Source organism: Cibotium barometz, chromosome 14, assembly GCF_041138505.1.
Source record: "Cibotium barometz isolate CiBa-2024 chromosome 14, ASM4113850v1, whole genome shotgun sequence".
Classification (NCBI taxonomy): domain Eukaryota; kingdom Viridiplantae; phylum Streptophyta; class Polypodiopsida; order Cyatheales; family Cibotiaceae; genus Cibotium; species Cibotium barometz.
The window spans coordinates 46,445,540-46,468,716 of NC_141059.1; the positions used below are offsets into that span (position 1 = coordinate 46,445,540).

At 42.3% G+C, this 23,177-nt stretch overlaps 1 protein-coding gene across 2 annotated transcripts in view; it reads left to right on the forward strand.

Annotated features, from left to right (window-relative positions):
* The first annotated feature begins 3,691 nt into the window (after positions 1-3,691).
* LOC147632092 (uncharacterized) overlaps positions 3,692-23,177 on the forward strand; it is a 38,755-nt gene continuing 19,269 nt past the window's right edge. The window contains exon 1 of one of the 2 annotated variants that reach the window (XM_086808670.1): positions 3,692-3,836. In XM_086808670.1, the coding sequence (XP_086664796.1) occupies positions 3,765-3,836 (72 nt within the window). In that variant the 5' untranslated portion in view covers positions 3,692-3,764. The remainder of the gene's footprint in view (positions 3,837-23,177) is intronic. The other variant, XM_086808671.1, reaches the window with a different exon arrangement.

A 23,177-nucleotide genomic window follows, 5' to 3' on the forward strand; every position in this document is an offset into this window, starting at 1 on the left:
AAAAACAAGCAAATGAACCACAGAAGGCTTCCTGCCATGCCAAGCTTCATAAAGGAGTTTTAGACTGTAAGGCCTCGGTAGGGCATTTGTTCAACACATAGTTTGTGCACATAGTTGCCTCTAACCAAAAACCATGAGGTAAATCTTGGGCTTTCACCATACATCATGTCATCTCCATGAGAGACCTATTCTTCCTCTCAGCCACACCATTTTGCTGAGGTGTGTATGGCACTGTACATTGATGCCCTATGCCTTTTTCAGCCATATATGCATGAAATTCCTTGGACATATACTCCCCTCCTCGATCTGAATGAAGGGTGGCAACTTTACATTCACATGCATTTTCAGCCATGGATACAAAGTGCCTAAAGCACATAAAAACCTCCGACTTTTACTTTAATGGATACACCCAGCTATATCTGGAGTAATCATCAATAAAAGTGACGAAGTAGAGATATCCCCCAATAGATGGTGTCCTCATAATAGAACCACATACATCACTATGTATAAGCTATAATTTCTTAACAGCTCTCACAGATCCATCCTTTGGAAATGATGCCCGATGCATTTTACCAAGAATACACCCCTCACATACATGTCTAGTAGGGGTCTCAAGAGTTGGCAACTCAGACACCAAGGCGTAACAAACTATCATAATTCAGATGGCCAAATCATGCATGCCATAATTCGGCATCACTCACAGCACGAGTTGGAGAGTTTGAGCAAGCATCATCCTGCAACTTCTCGAATACATCCATCTTGTATAGGCCATGAAACAAGGTACCTAGAGTAATGATAGAATAACCATTATTTCTATCCCGAACTATACATCTGTCATCCACAAATTTCACCGTCAAGCCTGACAAGGCTAAGGCTGAAACTGACAGCAAGTTCTTCTTAATGCCTAACACATATAAAACTTTAGAAAGAGTAAATGCACCCCCATTTGCAGCAGTGAGTACAACTCTACCAACTCCTTTGATAGGATATGAGGAACCATTTGCACATGTGACGGTTCCTGCACTTGGGACAGATTCAAGAGATGAGAATATTTTTTTTGTGAAGTAATGTGCTTACTAGCACCACTGTCAAAGTACCAAGCATCGAATTCTGCCACTGACATGCATACATCATGAACATAAGGGTCATAACTGCAATGTACAGTCCATGCCTAATCATCTTGAGCAAAACTTGCAGATTCCTTCTTCTCTACACTTGGTGCAAGATGCATTAGCCACCACAACCATGCCCGATTCTTTCCTTTTCTCCTTCTCTAGCCTTTTCTTGCACTCATTTATGTAGTGCGGTGGTTTCCTGCAATAGTGACACCGGCCCTTCTTTTTAGGCTTATCACCTTCTTTCTCTACATCCTTACCTGAGGATTCTAATTTTGGCTTATAGTCACCACGTGAAGAAGCTTTACCTTTGCCTTTCTGATTGGCAACAAAAGCTTGGTCACCAACTCGCATAATAGATTTGTTTTGCCTAGATTGCTCTTCTTACAAGAGTACTGAAACCAACTCATCAAATGTAAAGGCATTTGAGGGTAGAGGCAAAACTCTGATAAGAATCGGGCAATGCATTGAGAACTGTGGGCAGCACTAATGTACTATCAGGATATATCTCATCCACACTAGTGAGCTGCTCCTTAAAATCTTTAATCTTGTTCAAGAAGTTGTCCATTGAGTCTCCCTCATTCATGTGCGCAGATATGCAACACGTGCTTCATTGCGCACCTGGTATAATGCAACAAGTGCATCCCATGCCTGTTTTGAAGTCTTAAATAACCGAATATGAGGAATAATGCTTCGCTTCACAGAAAGTGCAAGAAATGCATGTGCCTGTGCATCTCTTCCATCCCATCTCATTTGAGCAGCAGTGGGAGGTACTGGTGGTGCATGTGGAGGAGCCACATCTGTATCAGATTCTACTTTAGATGTACCTGCAACACCTGGTTGCATTGGTAGTTGTGAAACAAGACGAGTTTCACTACCACTGACCACATTCCAAAGGCCTTTAGCAACCAGTACATGCCTCATCATATAAGACCACAATGGGTAGTTAGTCCCATAAAGTTTGTCCTTCAGCAGACAACATGTTGAATACATCACTACTGCTAGCCATGACTTTCTACCAAATGCAAAATCTTTCAACACACTGTAAGTACTCAGTATTCATTGAATGCAACCTTGGATGGCTGCTAACTGACAAAATCACCTGCAAAGTGTATGAAAAATAACAGAGACTAGAGAATAGAGTGTTACTGGGGCGAAAGTATAATGGTCGATATTGTTGAAGACATTCTAGATGCTGCTGCATACCAAATCTTTGCCGCTACACAACCCAAACACCCGAAATCGTGCATAACCAATCCAAAATGACACCTCTCCAAAACGTATACAGAAACCTTTAACCCTAATTCCAACAATTGGTATTAGAGCTAACTTCCTTGACACTTGATCTAGTAGTCTGCCTCCCTCCTCATTCACGACCCTATTTTTCTATCTCCGATTGAGATACCCTCTTAAGAGAAGAAGGCATATATTCTAGTGTGATGTATACGAAGTATACAAAGTTTTCGGAGTTCACACCGCGATTCGGGTGCATTTCGGGTACCACGGGTTGCAACAATGCACACACACAAGATAGAGAAGCTTGAGAGCACACAAACTCACTAGATTGGAATAAACAAATGTGTGCCAGATACAAAAGATAAGTATACACCCCAAAATAAGTAGATAAGAGGGTGTACATACACGGGGGAAAAAACCTCCTAGTGAGGAAAAAAGTACCCCGGCGGTCTTAAATGTGTTCACACACATCACTACCATATAATGCTAGAACTGTGCTCGTGTATGTGCTAAAAGGAAGAGCTAATGCCATGTCATGCTTATGTGATGCAAGAGAAAGCTGCTCCCTTTTTTTTCCATATGTTGTGCACATTTGATGAGGAAGTGTGTTCTATGTGAAGTTATAAAGCAAACATAACCATTAGCTAGTATGTACAGCATGTGCATAAGGAGGTTGACAAGGAGCAAGCTGAAGAAGATGTAAAACACCAGACGATGTACTCGTCCTTTAGTGTGTAATTATGTGTTTAAGAGTCAAGGTACACTTCCTTCCATAGATAGGCTTGTGTGCTTTTTCTTTTGAAACATAGACTTACCCTTCTTTCCATAGGTCAATATGAATGTGTTTTAGTCAATGTACACTTCCTTCCATAGATAGGTTTGTATGCTCTTTCTTCTGAAATAGACCTACCCTTCTTTTCATAGGTTAATATGTATACTCTTTTCTTCTGAAACATACCTTCCCTTCTTTTCATAGGTCAATATGTATACTCTTGCTTCTCAAATGCATTCTTTTGAAATAGACCTACCCTTCTTTTCATAGGTGCAGAACGATAGAGAATGCATTCGGGAATCTGAGGTTGTGACTCCTCATAGAAAAGGGGGTAGTGAGTCAAATCATGGTAAAAATAAAAGATACATTCAGATACTTTGTACGTTCCTGGCTAAGCCATAGAACAAAAAATACTTTCCGAAGCGTGAAAAATTATACCTTCATTTTAAATTTCAAAAATCCAAAAATCTTCCTTTCTTCCCTATGTGCATTGTGATAGATAATCGCTTTGATTATTCTAATGTATTATTTATACGTTTGAAAATATACTATTTCCATATTTGTTTCAATATTATTATGCATATAATATTAGAATACTACATGTGGTATTTCAATGAAGTGGTACCAGCGCAGGTTATTGCATGCGAGTCCGAAGAGGCAGCGGCGTCCCACAGCCCTTCATAGCAGAGCGACAAAGCTGCCTTTCAACAAAGGTATCTTCTTCATACTTGCACAGTTAAGGGTTTAGTTTGTAATTATCTGCAGCTGAAATTTCATCTAGCCAACGGAGCCAACCCCATGAATGTTTTTAGACTGCCAAATCACAAAAAGTAGGGTACTATCTTCAGGGTACTACTTTGAATTCCTGCAGTGTTGTCTGATTTTACCACTACTCTCTATGCCTCTGAGTCAAGCCCTTGATTGGTATGGGCTGCCCATGGCTTGCCTTTCTAGGAGGAGACTGAGAGACATAATTGTATGTATATACTTTTTTGTCACTTGATAAATGATTGTTTTTATCTCAGAAAATTTTGATATCAAATGGCATCTGATTCTTTGTCAAGGATACCTGCCGAGAGAGAGAGAGAGATCCAAAGGTTCTATGAGACCAAAAAGGATGTCACATGTAATCTACATGTAAAATGGGTGTCAAAGCAACATGAAAAGAAAGCTAAGGGTCTACGTACTACGTAGGTCCCTATGTATACAATTAGTAAGTTGAAACCAAAATCGCACTCGACAGTGTATAGGGCCATGATATTCACCTCCTATGGTGGTGCCTCCCTATGGCATTGAAGAATATCTTGAATCTGGAGCTGAAGGGGGAAGGGTATGAATCTTTGAGGGCGAAGGCGTTTGGCTCTTTGGAGGAAGGCAACCTGATCTCTGGTAATTCCACTGGTGTGAGTAGCTAGAAATTCTTGAGATCAATTACAGAGACTGGTATGTTGTGTATTTCGCATGTGGTTTAGTGTGGCTTGCCAGGGATGGGTGTGTTCTTGTAGCTTTGTTTTCTGGGGGCTAAATGTGAAGTGCATCCCACACTTGGTTGCTCCTTTGGCCTCGTACCTGTGCACTTTTATGTACCTTGGACTTGCGCACCTTCATCCGGGACTGAATTAGTGTTTAGCCTTGCTGAGCCTGATGCTTTGATACCATTTGATACCAATGTCACATGCGGAAGCTCTGGGAGTCTTCTTTCAACCCTAAACACCATCTTGATGCAAAACGCATACAGAAGAGAGAAGAGAAAGAAAGAAAGTTATGTTAAATGTCTTCAAAAGACCCAGTGGGTCTATGAGACCAAAAGTGATACAATAGTGTGGTAGCACATTCATCCCTAGTTTTTGCCCATTTATGGTGTCCTTTTGGTCCCTTTTGCATGGCCCTTGATTATGGGCTAGCCACCCTTATTTTATATATTTTTTTGGGATTTTTCCCAGCCTGGATGCCTTTTTTCCAATCGGCCAGCTTCAAATGTCCAGTCAGCCAGCATATGCAGTTCCAGTCGGCCTATAAATAGGTGGGCTGGCCTCTTAGTCTTGTATCTTGCCTTGTCTATCTTTTTGCTCCCTCACTTATGAGACTCCTTGTGTCTCTTGCTTGGGATTTTATCACTTCAGTATATTCAGCATAGTTGCTCCATCTCTCTCTCTCTCTCTCTCTCTCTCTCTCTCTCTCTCTCTCTCGCACTCTCTACTCAACACACTCTAGTGCTTATTTGCTTCCGCTCTGTGCAGGAAGGGACCTACATCAGCGTTTTTTGATTTGGATAGTTTTTTTATCTTATGAGATTTGGTCCCATTGGTTGGATCAATGATGACAGCTTCAGATTTGGCTCCCGTACCACTTTCTTGTTATTTCCTTAATGAGGCAGACAAGTTGGATGGTGGTAACTTTCAGTCATGGAAGTTGCAAGTTACTTCTATTCTCAAGAAATATTTTTTGATGGAGTTTCTCTCGTACAAGAATCGGTGCTTCCCGGACCTTGCCTCTGCGGAGGATGTGTGTCGGTGGAGGAAGACTGACGGATAGACCTATGCCTTTCTCCTCCTGAATTGTCAGGATTCGGTTCTTCGACACTTCATCTATGCTCTCGATGATGCTTCTACTTTCTATGTGTGGCAGTTGCTTTGTGACCTGTATGATGACGCTAGTGATCGGCAGATGGTTTCTACTTCTGGGTGCTATGCAACCAGTGATCTTGTGGATACTTCTTTTGGAGATATTCCTGTAGTGAAGGATAGTGGGCTAGTTTTGCTCACTGCATCTGAGGAGTTTGTTTCTCCTGTTGCCTTGCCTTCAGTTTCTGTGCATACTTCTCCTTGCCAGGATGATATCTCTGGTAATGTTTTTGAGGAAGACAGTGGGCTATATTTGCTCACAACTTTTGAGGGGGATTTGTCTCCTATGGCTTCGCCTCTGGCTCTTTCTTCGTCAACCAATGACTAGGATGTGTTGTTGGTCCCTTTGCCTTCTATGGAGGAGCCTGCTTCTACGCGGTGTGATGCTATTGAGGAGGCTACTACTACTTCAGTTACCACTACTGTAAATGTTCCTATTTCCCTTACTCTGTGTGAGGATTCTGGATTGTGGTCAGGTGTATCCGTGACCGTGCCTGGGGCACAGTGGTGCTTCCAGGGTTTGAAGGATTGGGATTTGGATTTGGTTAGGTTTGTGGAGTCCCAACATCAGTTTTCAGAGGGGGCAGTTGAGTTCTTACATCTGGCGATGCCGACCTTCGAGGAGGGTGCTATTGTACAGCATTGGGCTACTCTTAGTACAGAGTTGGAGTAGATGGACTCTATTTCTTTTGAGGGTATTATCTTCTTGGAGCTACAGGCTTCTAGGGATTTCTGTGGCACTGTGTTTACATATGGGTTTGGCACCGATATTTGGAGCAGCACGACGCAGCCTACATGGTTGTTTTCTTGTACATGGCAGCTTGTAGCTGAGTTGTTGTGGAGATTTCTTGTGGAGCTTTCATGGTACCTGTTGTTGCTGCATTCTTTTGTCTTTGATAGAGGACGACTTCTTCGGCTTCTCGGAGTATGTTTAGCATCTGGTTCTGAGAGGGGGTGTTAGCACATTCATCTCCAGTTTTTGCCCATTTCTGGTGTCCTTTTGGTCCCTTTTCATTGGCCCTTGATTGTGAGTTGGCCACCCTTATTTTATATATTTTTTTGGGATTTTGCCTAGCCTGGATGCCTTTTTTCTAGTTGGCCAGCTTTAGATGTCCAGTCGGCCAGCATATGCAGTTCCAGTCGGCCAGCTTTCCCGCCTCTCATTCTTGTATCTTGCCTTGTCTATCTTTTTGCTCCCTCACTTATGAGACTACTTCTGTCTCTTGCTTGGGACTGTATCACTTCAGTATATTCAGCATAGTTGCTCCATATCTCTCTCTCTCTCCATGTATCTGCCTTTTCTATCTTTTTGCTCCCTCACTTATGAGACTACTTCTGTCTCTTGCTTGGGATTGTATCACTTCAGTATATTCAGCATAGTTGCTCCATATCTCTCTCTCTCTCTCTTGCACTTTCACACTCTAGTGCTTATTTGCTTTCACTCTGTGCACTCTTTCATAGTGTCCATGTAATCTCATCATGGTACAAAAGAAAACAAAGACGAGAGCTATGTATTTGCTTCCGCTTTGTGCACTCTTTCATAGTGTCCATGTAATCTCATCATGGTACAAAAGAAAACAAAGACGAGAGCTATGAGATGAGAATGTCAAATCTGAGCCATATGATACAAAGTGGGACCATCATCATACAACCTATGGAGCCAACCTCCCAGTAGGGGGAGGGGGCCGTCAAGGATATCAAGCATGGGGTTAGCTTGTAGAAGGCACTGCAGATCCGCTGGGCGTGGGAAGGTGGCTCTGTGCCTCTCCAAGATCTCGTCAAGCTGGGGCTGATGTCTGTGTTGTTGGCAAGGTTTAGGGAGTTTGGGGCGTCGGGCTCACTATAGTTCTGTGGCCCGGTCTAGAGTCACGCTAGAGTGGGTTCTGGCGGGGGGTTGGGCACTCAAGAATGTGTGGCTCGATGAGGTTGTGGGTATGTCATCCATAGTTGGTGGGACATCCTCTCGTGGTGGTCGAAAGAACTGAGTGATGGTCGCTTGGGGCTGGGGTGTGTCTCTCCCGTGGGGTTAAAGGCTTTCAGCAGTTAGGGTTAGGGTTTGGAGGTACTGCAAACAGAAACGTAGAGAGCAGAGAGAGAGAACACGACTCCTTGTGTATTCAGTTTGATAAAAAGTGAAGTACAATAGCCACATAATGAAGTGACCTAAAAGATGTGTTCACATGTCCGGCCATAAAGTGTGCCGGGTGGACCAAAACACTTATAAACTGTTATAAGTGAAACTAAGCTAAACTGGGGAAAAAACCTCCACTAACTGAAGTAAAAAGTGCCCCAGTAATCTACTGATGATCACTAGCACTCCTCTGGGTGCATACACAACATAAAACCCAACAAACCCCCTTGGAGTGATATGTGATCACTGTACATCATCCACCAAAAGGAAACAAATTCAAGGCAGTGCGGAATGCTTCGAATTTCGGACGTGGTAATGCCTTGGTGAAGATGTCTGCCACATTCTGATCTGTAGGACAGTAGATCAGATTGATATCACCTGCCTGGAGTCTCTCCCGAACAAAATGATAGTGAATCTCAATGTGTTTCGTGCGAGCATGAAACATAGGATTCCTGGCGACAGCAATGGCACTCTGACTATTAGTATAGATAGGTGTAGGCTCCTCCACTGAAATATCCATATCAGTCATGAGACGACGCAGCCAGACACACTCAACAGTAGTAGTGTAGGCTGCTCTGTACTCTGCCTCACAAGACGAAGTGGCCACTGTGGTCTGTTTCTTGCTTAGCCAAGAAATGCATGAAGAGCCAAGAAAGAAACAATTTCCACCTGAATCGCTGTAAGCATGTAACTGCATGTCACCTCGCTCAGGATAAAGCAATCCAAGAGACAAGGTACCCTGCAAATACCGGAATACACGCTTCACAGCTTGCCAATGTGACAATCGCGGGCTGTGCATGAATGTGCTCAACTGAGATACGGCATACTGAATATCTGGCTGTGTAGTACACAAGTAAATAAGGCACCCAACAACCTGAGCATATGTAGTGGCATCAAATAAAGTACTGTCATCTTGTAGTGACAGTTTCATCCCAGGCTCCATAGGAGTGCTAATAGGCTTGCAATCCTGAAATTTAAACTTCTCCAGAAGTTTAGCAACATAACGAGATTGCAACAACCCAATGCCTCTGTTATCTTGCACAAACTGTATGCCCAAATAGTAGTGTACGAGCCCCAAATCAGACATGTCAAATGTCTGTTGCACTATCTCAAATGTCTGTTGCAGTATCTCTTTAAAAGCTGCAATTTTGTCATCATTTGATCCCATGAGCAAAAGATCATCTACATAAAGACTGATGACCAGCAGATCTTTCTCTTCTTTCTTTACATACAAAGTGGCTATTGATGGACTGTTCACAAATCCTTGAGTGAGTAGGAAAGCATCTATCTTTGCATACCAAGCTCGTGGAGCTTGTTTCAAACCATACAAGGCCTTTTTCAGCCTACATACTTTCCCTTCATGACCATGTTCTGCAAAACCTATGGGCTGATATACATAGACTTCCTCCTCGAGGTCCCCATGTAGGAAAGCAGTCTTAATGTCCAACTGGTGAACAACCCAACCATGATGTGCAGCCAATGCAATGACACACCTAAGTGTCGACATACGGGATGTAGGAGCAAATGTCTCCTCATAATCAATGCCCTTCTTCTGTGCATAGCCCTTTGCAACTAGACGGGCTTTGTACCTGTCGATGGATCCATCTGCATGTCTTTTCAACTTATAGACCCATTTAGTACCAATGGCTTTCTTGCCTTTGGGCAGATCAACCAAATCCCATGTTTGATTCCTTTTAATAGAATCAAGCTCATCCTGCATGGCTTTATTTCAATGCACATTGTCTCGTGCATCCACAAATGAATCAGGCCCATCATCATCCTGTAAACTGGCTGCCATAACCATATTCAAATCCATGATGTGTGCATGCTCATTGGTCCGTGTCTCCCTACGAGTACGACCAGCAAGAGGACCCTCTAGATGGCTGTCCTGTAATGTCCTCAAATACCATCTAGGTATGTGTCTGACCTGTGGTGCCTGCTGTCCCATATTTGGTTCAGCTTCTGGCTCAATTTGCTACTGAATTTTTGCACCACCTTCATGATTTGCTGGCTATCCTGTACCCTCATGAGTTGGATCACCAACTGTGGAATGAAACTCCATAGGTAGTAGACCTTCAAACACATCATTTTCAGCCTGACTTGCATCATAACCAGCCATGGATATTTCTGATTTTTTATCAAAAATCACATCCCGACTAGTGAATATCTTCCTGGATAGTGGGTCATATAACCGGTAGCCCTTGCTCTCACGGCTATACCCAACAAAAATGCATTTTGTGGCTTTATCATCCAACTTCCTCCTCAACTCTTTGGGTATGTGTGCATATGCAAGACACCCAAAAGTACAAAAATGTGATACCGAAGGCTTGCGGCCATGCCAAGCCTCAAAAGGAGTAATGGAAACCAATGCCTTTGTGGGACATCGATTCAAAATATGACAAGCACACATGACAGCTTCCACCCAAAAGATATGTGGTAGCTTCTTTGCCTTTAACATACATCTGGCCATCTCCATGAGTGACCGATTCTTCCTTTCTGCAACCCCATTCTGTTGTGGAGTATAAGGAGTAGTATACTGATGTTTGATACCTCTACTCTCAAGAAAGGAATTCAACATGTGTGACATATATTCCCCCCCTCGGTCAGAACGGAGAGTCTTAACCTTGCATCCTGACTCTGTTTCAGCAAGTGCTACAAAGGCCAAAAATGCATCATATACTTGTGATTTTTGTGTCAACGGATAGACCCAGCATATATGAGAGAAGTCATCAATAAATGTAGCAAAATAGAAGCAATCTCCTAATGACTTCGTCTGCATGGGACCACAAAGATCACTGTGTATAAGTTGCAACTTTGCAGTTGCTCGTAGAGCCTGATCACGTGGAAAGGAAAACCGATGCATTTTTTCCAAAATACATCCTTCACAAATGTGATCTGGAGGCTTCTCCATAAGAGGTAGGTCTGTGAACATGTTATGTCGCTGCATAAGCATAAGACTACCAAAATTTACATGCCCCATGCGAGCATGCCATAACTCCGCATCAACCATAGCTGGAGTAAGAGTGAATGCATTATAAGCAGACTGATCCACTGGCTGAAATGCATCCAATTGATAAAGTCCATGACATAATGTACCAGTAAGCATCAAGGTCAAAGCATTAGCTTTGTCTCTGACCATGCATTTGTCATCATCAAAGTGGACTTGCATACCACAATGTGCTAAAGAAGAAATGGACAACAAATTCTTCTTTATCCCTGGTACATATAAGGCATCTGTAAGGCGAAGAATAGAGCCGTCAATGGCTGTGAGCTGAATCTCCCCAATGCCACGAACTGGATATGAAGCATTATTGGCACACTGAACAGTTTTGCCAATAGGGGCAGGGCCAACATGACAAAACAAATCCCTGCGAGATGTGATATGCTTTGAAGCACCACTATCAAAATACCAAGTACATGCATGCTCTGTCATACTGAGTGCCTGTGAAGACCAAGAGGCATCATAACTGCATGTATAGAAACAGTAATCCCTGTCCTCAACAAAAGAAGCAGTCTCTGGAGGAGCTTTAGAGGCATCATTTATAGACATCTCAGATTCCTTTGCCTTCTCTTTGGCAATCCTCTTTCTACACTCTGTGATGTAGTGACCTGGCTTCTTACAGTAATGGCATTTGCCCTTCTTCTTGGGCTGTCCATCACCTTTCTTGGTATCGTGAGATGAACCACCATCACTTGAATTCTGATTTGAACTCTTTGGCTGAGATTTGCCTTTCCCTTTTTGACCTATAGTAAATGCTTGTTCAGCACTTGTGTTCATATTCATATTCTTCCTGATTTGCTCTTCTTGTAGCAAGAGAGCAATAAGTTCCTGATACTTAAGGGGTTCAACAGCATTCCTCATGCTGAGGTTCAAAGAGGTATGAAAAGCCAAGTAAGATCTTGGCAAAGAGTTCAAGATGGTGGACACAAGCTGTGTCTCAGGAATAATCTCATCCACATTGATGAGTTGCTCTCTCAAATCCTGCAGCTTGTTTAAGTGGCTAGACATATCATCTCCCTTATGCATTTTTTGATTTTCCAGCTCTCTTTTCAAAAATGAGATCCGAGCCTCATTACGAGTAGCATACATCTGCTCCAAAGTCACCCATGCATTCCGTGAAGAGCCAACTAAACGAATATGAGGTATAATAGACCTCTGTATTGACAATGCAATGAGTGACAAGGCTTGTGCATCTCTGGCATCCCATGTCTTCTAAGCATTTGTTCTTTGAACAGGCAATGGCTGACCTGGTGCCTGTACTTGTTGTCCTCGTCCACGAGTACCCCCTTGGGGAGGAGTCTGGAGCCAATGGACCTGGACGTGGTTCATCACCACTAACAAAATCCCAAAGACCTTTTGCCACGAGCACATTTCTCAGCATAAAACTCCACAAGGACTAGTTTGTGCCGTCCAATTTGTCTTCCTTAGACAAATACGTGAATACATCACTCTGCTGTTGATTTGCCATTATGCCAATGCACAATGTTGTACCTGTGTATCAAAAAACCCAATAGCAAGAACCCTGAAAGCAACTGTACTCCACTGAATACAGTTAACCCAAATATGCCTGCACTCTCAATCCTCTGAATGTGCAACACAATGCACCACTGACTGAGTAGAGCAGCAAAAATGGCTTACACAGTGCCAAAATGCCCAAAATTACTGCACCCAAAACCTTGCAAAAAACCTGTAGAGATTTCTTTGCAAGAATATCTGCCTGTATCTGCCATAAAATTTTCACAGAGAAAAATGCCCAAATTTCAAAACTTGTAAAGCTTACCACAACTGTACGGAGCAGGTTCTGGTGTCCTCTAAGAAAAAAGTACAGTCGACTGTACTGTGCAGGTACACAGCAGCTGCAGTCGTGGTACTGTACGGAAGCAGTGTTAAAACCCTAAGATCTCTCTAGATAATTGTTATGCATAAAACATGCATAAAGCAGGCATAAACTCAACCACCCAACCACCCCCGAGCCCAAGGGATGCACACATGAATAATGAATGAAATACATCATACCTCTACCTTGATGTCCCATACCATCAAGAGGTATAATACAAACCAATAGCATGTAGCTATAGTGTGAATGGTAGGTGAGGAGATATGGACCTCTACACAAGAGACCATAGCATGAGCCTCCAAGCCATCAAGCTCCAAGCTCCAAAGCCCACCCAGCTCCCTTGAGTGTGCCCCATGCCCCTATTATATAGGAGGGCCCTCAAGTGACTCTTGACTTTCCATTCCTCATGTGTGACCCTTGGATGCCTGACCCTAACCTTAAACCTTAAGGTTAGTCCTAACCCATGCTCCACTAGAGCTTGTTCCCATGCTCCCATGCTCACAAGCCTAATGTGGGTTAGCCTCCTAGTATATGCACACATAATGTGTATATAACATAGCACACATAATGTACATATAACATACTTCCCCTCTCTCAAAACATTGCACTCTTGCAATGAAAAGAAGAAGAACTGCGCTGAACAATCTCAACCGACTCCCAAGTCGAATTCTCAATTTCCCTATCTTTCCACCTTATTTTAACCTCAGGGATTAGTCAACTACTTCCTTTCCCTGAATTCAAGTACCTTATCAGGTTCATGTGGAACATAGGATAATTCATCGACCTCAACGAGTTCTTGAGGAGTAACTGTGTCATCCTCACCTCCCAGTTTCCCTTTCAATCTATCGATATGAAAGACTGGATGAACCCTAAAAATTGGAGGTAGTCTTAGTTCATACGCAACCGTGCCAATCCGATATATAACTCGAAATGGACCAGAATATCTAGGAGATAAATTCGAGCATTTTTCCATTGACAAAGTCTGTAAATCTTTAGGAACATTAAAATAAACCAACGCTCCTGGTTCAAAAGACCGAGATGAGCGTCTCCTATCAGCATAAAACCGTGCCCTATCATGAGCACTCCTGATAGAATCCCGAGCTTCGGTCAGAATTTCCTACATATCATGCAAGAAATCCCTCGATGCATCAAGCTCGATGTCCTTAAGACTGACAACAATAGGTGCCCTGAGTTGATACCCATACATAAGTATGCACGGACTAAAATAATAGCCGTAAATTTAGAACTGTTATAGGCAAATTCCATCATTGAAATATTTTCCAATATGATGATTTTCTAGAGACATGCACGAAGCATATACACTATAATCTGATTCATACACTCTGTTTGCCCATCAGACTACTGCGGATGATCAGAACAATTCACATTCAAAGTAACTTCCTCGTTGTAAACCTTTCGGAATAAAGTAGGAAAACATGGCATTATAACAGCAGAAACCAGGGATTCATCGGTGCCCCGACATACCCACATCTGCATATGGAATAATCGACGTCTCGAGTTACCCATATCAACATAGAGAGTCATCAACGTCTCGATGAGACACATATGTCCATCCGTAAACCTATCAGGTTGATTGTGTAAATCACCTAAAGTACGGAGAGATGCCAACAAAGGAAGAATCCGAATTTCCTTATCCGAACACAACAAGATAAACTTGTTTGAACTCTAAAGAAAGAGATTTCAACAAGTGAAAATGCCGATGAGATTGCCCTCATCATAACATGCAGGTTATAGATAAAAGAAGTTTATCTAAAGAATGCCCACACTATAACTTCTAGTGAATTTAAGAAAATAAGATTGTCTTTGAATGTTGAGGTCAACATGCTAAATGATGTAAGCAAAGCAACAATCTTGAGCCCAAATTATCCCATAAGATAATATATGTGAGGGATCCCTAGCGTCCCATACCACCATGATACCACCCATACATACCTTAACAATTTGAAACTCCCTAGTATGCCGTCTAGGAAAATATGAATAAAATCCTGTATAAAAGGAATAAGATGGCCTTATCCAGACTTTCACATACTAAACCTGTCTCTGTATACTTGAGACTACATCAAGGAATAAATCCTTCAGAGTACATCAAGGAATAAATCCTTCTGAGTACATCATTAGAAAAGAAATTGAATTATTGGCGCCTTTCTAATGATAACTACCCAAAACACAATAAAGTTAGGGTAGAAAAATAACTCCACCTAGATATATAAGCAACTAGGTATCCGAGTTGGAATATATACAAGAGTATAAGAAATATACTCCAAAATTATGTGCAAAAAACGAAGGCAAGTGCTACCTTCAAAGCACATGAAATTATCCAAAAGATCAAAAGATCCTTATAAAACCATGGATAAAAGCATAGAAGCTCCTTAAATCCATAAAAACCATAGTTGATCATAAAAATTAATGCATACCATCTAATGGACATAAATCATGCCAAAAGAAGCATTAAAATTAGTGGGCCAACTCATCATCAATGCGGAGTATATGAACGTTATGTTGTTCAAATAAAACTCCAAAGTAAAAAAGTGAAACACATGTGTGTAGCACTCAATAAGAAAACCCTAGACATAAGTGATCTAGGCAGAACCTGATGAGTCCTTATAAAACTTGGAAAACATCCAAAATCCACCAAAATAAACCGATCAACTAACCCATGATAGAGGCTTAAGAAATTAAGCACAAGCCACACTTAAATAAGTGCCAAAATAAATTATCATGGAAAAATGTCAAAGGTGAAACACACTTTGAATGAAAATTATAGCCATCAAAAGAAATTAAGAAACATGTCCAAAAAGAATGGCTAAACAATGGTAAAAAATCATGAATACATCGTTTAGAATTAATCCAAACATAAATATCCATTAATACGAGGTATAATCGTATTAATAATGTGGGAATAACCCGCATCTATCTAATGTCAGCACGAGGAAACGTACTTCAACATTAAATAACCCTCGAAAATATTAAATTCTCGAGAAAAAGAATTATCATGATTTTTTTTTCAAATTTTCCCTAATTTTACAGGGCCTCAAAATATAATAATTTTGAAGTCCACCAAACCTATCTTATGGCATTCCAAACCTATATTTTTCCAGAAAATTTTTAGCAATTTAATTTGCCAAAATACCATTGATATTTTAAAAATACCAATTTTTAGGATTTCTAAAAATAATTTCTAGAAATTTCCTAATTTTCCCTGAGAATCCCATCGTTCACGAAATTTCCAATTTCGCCCGACAATTCTCAAATCCAATGAAAATTTTCAATTTTAATGGATTTTTCTAATTTTCTGGGTCAAAAAATATAATTTTAAAGAAATTTGAATGGTCACGGGCGCCCGAATGGACACACCACATGCCAAACACCAATCCCACATTTACCCGAAATTTAAAATAACCTTTGTCTAATTTTCCACTAATTTTCAGGAATTTTTTTGAAATTTTTAAATCAACCCCGAACGCATTTAGAATACGAACGGTCAAAAAATTTCGGAATTCCAATGGTTTTCCCGGAATACGGAAAGCCAAAAGTTTTGGGAAAATGAAAAGACAAAAAAAAATTCGGAATGTGAAAGGTCAAAGGTTTCCGGAATACGGAAGGTCAAAAGTTTTTCCGGAATTCGGAAAGCCAAAAGGTTTTGGGAAAACGGAAAGCCAAAGGTTTTCCGGAAGTTGAAAAGCCAATATTTTTCAATAAGAAATTTCCAGAAATTTTCATGGATTTTTTTCCTCAAATCCCAAATTTTCTTGTAATTTTCAGGCTTTTTCCCAGCTTTTTTCTGAAATATATTCAAAAAGCTCTTTTTTTTTTTGAAATAAAAAACTCATTTTTTTTAAAAAAATGAAAAAAAATGAAAAAATTAAAATAAGCTTTAATAAGCTTAAGCCCATTTTGATTTTTTAGGGAGGGGGGGCGTTTTTTTCCGCCGGGCTGCAGCGCAGCCCCCCCTCCTCCCGTCGCCTGCGCATGGGTAATGGAGAGAGAGATGGAGTGACTCTCTCTTCTCCCCTCTCTCCTCCCTTTCCTCTTCATAACAAACTCTCCTCCAATCTCTTCTCTCTCTCTGTTAAACAGAGAGATTAGCTTAATCAAAGATTAAGCTTTTTAATTAAACTTAATCATAATTATGATTAATTATGATTTATGCTTAAAAAATATCATTTTAAAGAGATTTTTCATGGAAAAAATGAGGAAAAATCAGATTTGAGAGGCGGAGAGGACCCCACGCACACGGGAGAGCTATTTATGCATCAACACACTGTCCCCTACTGAATTTCAGTAGAAATTGACAGAAATTTGATCGCATTCCCGCGGAAAAAACCCGCAAAAAATGTATAAAAATACATTTTTAATCATAAAAATGCTCAAAAAATTCCTAAAAAATTAGGAAAAAATTTCTAAAAATTCTAGAAATTCAGGGAATCCATCCTACAAAAATATCCACCATAAACCATATGGTATTTTTGTAAAAAAATTCCATTAATGCTTAATTTTAACCATAAAAAATAGGAAAAAATAGCATTAACTCACGGTATTCCCCCGCAACGTCGATTCGTCCATTGAATTGAAGTACCACACATTCCAATCACCATAACGATGATCCATGTGCATTTCATCAACACAAATCAACAAAAAATAACATTTTATTAGTAAATATTAAAATTTACTAAAAAAAATCAACAATTAAATAGAGATTGCTCTGATACCACTGTTAAAACCCTAAGATCTCTCTAGATAATTGTTATGCATAAAACATGCATAAAGCAGGCATAAACTCAACCACCCAACCACCCCCGAGCCCAAGGGATGCACACATGAATAATGAATGAAATACATCATACCTCTACCTTGATGTCCCATACCATCAAGAGGTATAATACAAACCAATAGCATGTAGCTATAGTGTGAATGGTAGGTGAGGAGATATGGACCTCTACACAAGAGACCATAGCATGAGCCTCCAAGCCATCAAGCTCCAAGCTCCAAAGCCCACCCAGCTCCCTTGAGTGTGCCCCATGCCCCTATTATATAGGAGGGCCCTCAAGTGACTCTTGACTTTCCATTCCTCATGTGTGACCCTTGGATGCCTGACCCTAACCTTAAACCTTAAGGTTAGTCCTAACCCATGCTCCACTAGAGCTTGTTCCCATGCTCCCATGCTCACAAGCCTAATGTGGGTTAGCCTCCTAGTATATGCACACATAATGTGTATATAACATAGCACACATAATGTACATATAACAAGCAGGTACTGCAGTATAGTCGTGGTACTGTACGGAGCACAGTACGGAGCAGAGCGAGCAGGTACAAGTTCAGTTGACTGTATGCAAGTACAGTACGGTACAGAGCAGAGTACGGATAGAAGACAGGTACCGTACTGAATGTACGGGTATCGTACTGAATGTACGATCGAAGGCGGCGCTGACTGTACGGAAGCACTTGTCTGGCTGCGCAAATGTGTACGGACAGTTGACGGCGAGGGCAGCCGGTGGCGATGGCCTGTACGGATGGCTCTGATACCACATGAAGGCTTTCAGCAGTTAGGGTTAGGGTTTGGAGGTACTGCAAACAGAAACGTAGAGAGCAGAGAGAGAGAACACGACTCCTTGTGTATTCAGTTTGATGAAAAGTGAAGTACAATAGCCACATAATGAAGTGACCTAAAAGATGTGTTCACATGTCCGGCCATAAAGTGTGCCGGGTGGACCAAAACACTTATAAACTGTTATAAGTGAAACTAAGCTAAACTGGGGAAAAAACCTCCACTAACTGAAGTAAAAAGTGTCCCAGTAATCTACTGATGATCACTAGCACTCCTCTGGGTGCATACACAGCATAAAACCTAACAGGGGTCTCGACTCCCTAATCAGTGAGTCTGTGGTGGTGAAGCTCTAGTAGGAAGAGGCCCAGGCTTCGTTGATCTAGGTAATCCATGATCCTAGATAAGGGTCCAAACCCCTCGCTGAAGAGACAATGGAACCTCCCTTGAATCTCATAATATACGGTGCATCTGCATATCAAGTTCTCCTCTGACTCGACCTTTTGTTGGCACTAGTGCATATCCTCTCCTCACGAGTTATCTGCATGGCTCTCCCTGTCTCTATCCTGAGGCGGTGTGACGACACCTGCAATTTGCCCTCATGGCATGCGACATGTATATGTCAAGATATCTGGCCCTCAGTATGAAACCATCCTCTGTAAGCCTCATGAAAGTATCCATGTAGTACTGCCATTTGTGTGAGAGTGGCTCATATGTGTTGTGATCCAGGTATCTTGTATGTATAGTCCCAATAAATCATATCTAATCACTTGGTTCCTGTCATCCTGAGAGAGCTTGATGAATGGGGAGTCCGGGTCATACTGGAGTGGGGGGAGGCGATCCTGAGTCCCTACCTCATGAACCAGGTGCATACTCAGCTATACCATGACTCATGCCAATCTGTTGCTAGCTGCATGTATGTGACTGTCTGGAAGAGTGCCTCTACTACCATGGGTGCTGCAGCAAGCTTTGCTAGGATAATATCATGTGGGACTAATGGTTTGTTGCGTATCATACGGGAGAGCATCATGACCTGAGGCCTCTCTATCCTTGGCCATTTGGCAGCTATAAGATTAGGTGCCTAGAAGGGTGCTCCATAAATCAATGCCGGAGTGACCAAGGTGTCAAATAGCCACTTCTTGGTCCTTGGCTCTTGGAAGTGGGCCTAGATGCACTGTCTCTCCATGAGAGCAAGAGAAGCATACCCTTGGGCCTTGCATCAGTCTAGCCTCTGCAGCATGGCTCATCGAGAAGACCGGTCCTGTAAAAGTGACTCCCAAGTACACATATGACTATGCAATTCACTGGGCTGCCCATGTAGGTGAAACTCAGTTGATATGTGAAAAGAGGGGATGCGTTGAAGACCATAACCTTGGTTTTTCCAAGGTTTATTGTGAGATCCCGCTGGACACAAAAGTCCTGTAATGTGTCAAGATGCCTCTGGAGAATCTGCAATAAGCACAATGTCATCAGCATAAAGTAGTATGGAAACAAGGATGTGTGCTAGTGATACGCCTCCTCCCTCTCCTCAATCAATGAAGCCCGAAATCTTGTCAATGTAGAGGCCAAAGAGAGTGGGAGACAATGGGCATCCTTGCTTCACTCCAATGATACTGGAGATCTCCTCTGATAATCCTCCTGGTCATCTGACCCACCCTATGACCGACTCATATAATGCCATAAGTCATGTCTGATGGTACCCGCAAATCCTTGAGTCTCTGTAGTAGTTTGGCTCGAGGCACTGTATCAAATGCTTTGCGGAACTCCACAAAGCAAAAGTAAATCCGTTGGTGTCGTGCTCTAGCCTCCTCTATGATGGCTCGGAGGGTGAAGATGTGATCCGAAGTAGAGAATGACCTGTGGAAGCTAACAAGAGAGAGAGAGTAGAGAGAGCTTGTGGACAAGATCACCTTTTATAATAGCAATCAGCTTTACAATGGCAATAGCTAGCAAGAGATGTTGAACAATGTGCACAGGATTGGATGGTTAAGTGAATAATGGGGAGGCTCCTTATATAGTGGAGATGTGAACTTGGCTGACTACTCTGGAACAGACCAACCTGCCCACGACTCATAATACAAGGAGAAAATAGATAAATGTCCAATAAATAGATAGGCACACCCCAAATACACTGAGATGCACTAATTCTAACACCCCCTTTGCAGCTCATAGTGTGCAAGAGTCTAAAGAAGATAAGTTGATGATGCAGCCATGGACACTCCAGCATCGCAAATACTAGAATCACCTTGGAGAGAGCACCCCCAAACCTGTTTTCTTGAAACAAAATGCCACCACGAATAGCAAGGAACTTTGCTTGGCTACGAATTCCCACACAAGTGTGCAGTGAACTCCAAGAATAGATGATGAGCTGCTGGACACATTGCGTCCATAATCCCCAACAGTGGACAAAAAACGGCCCAAAAGCCTCGAACAATGAACTTGAAAGAGATTTTGTTCATAATTTTTGCTACACCAAAGATAACCATGTCCTGCCAGATGTCTAATGCTTGGAAGTCCAAATCACGGTTCCCATGCACTAGAAAGTGGAGTTGCAATCAGCCCCCTCTCCCGCCCACAAGCCTCCTTTGGTTGGAAGCACTTGGGGGGAATCGCAGTATACTAGAGAAGTACACCATCTGGGTCCTCTTGAGCCAGAAGCCCCCTAGGAGCCCTAGATGTGTTACTAGAGGAATCTGTATCACTGTCGTTTGTCGTGTCTTTGCCCTTTTTCTGAGATGAAGACGTGCCCTTGGTCTTGTCCTTCTTCTTGGACAAACAATCCTTGGAGAGATGTCCTCTCTTCCCACAAGAGAAACAAAACTCCGACCTTTCTTCTGAACTGAAGTAAGTGCCTGATCAAAACTGTTAAGAGACACCTTTATCTTACCCTGAGAAACGAGGACAGACTCTTCCTCCAAGAGTAGGGAGCTAAGATCATCAAAATCCAACTGAGGGGTTGTGTGACCTGGCACCGCAAAGCTCGAGAAACCACATCATACTCCCAGGGAAGCTTGGTGAGAATAACTGCAGTCAGCCGAGCAGAGGACAAAGCAGCACCCATTGCCAATAACTGGTCATGGATAACCTTGGCCTTCACGAGGATCGATTGCATAGAATTGCGTGTAGAAAATAACAAACCATAGAGTTGCCCTTGCAAAGCAATTGCCCTCATCGACGAATCTCGAGCAAAGAGATCCTCCAATTTTGACCATACCTGATGAGCACTGGTGAGAGTTTGCACAGCCGATGAGACCTCCTGTGTGATGGTCCGCACAAGCACTGAAGGTGCCTTTGAATCTCGATTCTCCTAGGCTTTGTAATTCCGCAAGGAATTCATCCTCTTGATCCTGAGTCCACCTCCTAGAGTTATGAGGACGCTCAGGCTTCTTCTCACTGCCTTGAACAATATCCCAGAGACCCTTGTGGATGAACCAGATCTGCATTTGCAGCTTCCAATGAGCATAGTTGGGTCCGTTCAACTTGTCATCCTTGTTCGTACAGGGGGGAGCCATATCCATAGCAACGAAGTACACGAATCTTAACTCTCCAAAACTTCTCTCGAGTGCTTTCCAACGAAGCGAGGCACTAGGACCAATCAGCCCCCTCTCAAACCTGAGAGAGAGAGAGAGAGGCTGGACAGTAGCAAAACAGTCCTAGAACCACTGGGCCTACTGGAAGGGCAGAAACTCGTGGAGGAAGCAGAAGATGTAGAGCCACTTGTTTGGCAACACCTCATGCAAGAAACTCACCATCAATAAATGCTGAAGCAGAAAACGCAGCCAAAAAACTTCACAACCTGCCTCTGAAGAGCAAAACGCAACCTTGAGGGCTGGCCGACAGCAAGAAGATGGTGGCTGGACCAGAAAATGCAGCAAGGTATTGAAACACAACCACTGTAGGAGACTGATCTGCAGCCAGAAGAAGCGGCGAGCAGATTGCAGAAATGGAGCAGCCAGAACCTAAGCGAATGATATCATGTTGGAGAATGCACAGGCGGAAGCATAAACTGAACAAAAGAGAGAGTAGAGAGAGCTTGTGGACATGATCACCTTTTATAATAGCAATCAGCTTTACAATGGCAATAGCCAGCAAGAGATGTTGAACAATGTGCACGGGATTGGATAGTTAAGTGAATAATGGGGAGGCTCCTTATATAGTGGAGATGTGAACCTGGCTGACTGCTTTGGAACAGGCTGACCTGCTCACGACTCATAATACAAGGAGAAAATAGATAAATGCCCAATAAATAGGCATAGCCCAAATACATTGAGATGCACTAATTCTGACAGTGTGATCTACTGTTTTTGAGTCTCCGGATGGCTCGGGCTACCATGTCGGATGTGAAGAAGGTGGATGTGAAGAGAGAGAGCGAGCTATATTCTAATGTACAAAAAGGTAGTACAAATCTTTACAGCCATAGGCTGTCTTCTTGAAAGGTAAATACCGTAATCTATGCCTAGACTCAGCCACTGAATGAATCATAATAATGAGCACTATTACCTTTTATAGGTTTTGGAATAAACAAGCGGACTGGTAGACTGCTGGTCGGCCAGGTCCTGGACAAATCCCATCTTCGTTGTTGCAGCTGACAGGTGTTTTCCTCCTTCCAGCGCTGGCCAACAGCCTTCTTATGTCCTCCACAAGTCCTTCCCTGCCTTCTCAAGCAACACATGCTGCAAATCAGGTTCTTATTTGTGTCTTTATCTTGTTGCCTCTTTAGAATTAGACAGTGCGTGTCTTGCCCATGACAACACTTCAGGGTTTATGGTGGTCATTTGGGGCCATGGGCTGTAGACAGCCTGTTGGCCAAGCCAAAGGGCAGGTGGAAGGCCATACGGGGTGCTTATGTATATGCACCTATGCTAGAAGCGGCCACATGTATGAAACCCATTATATAT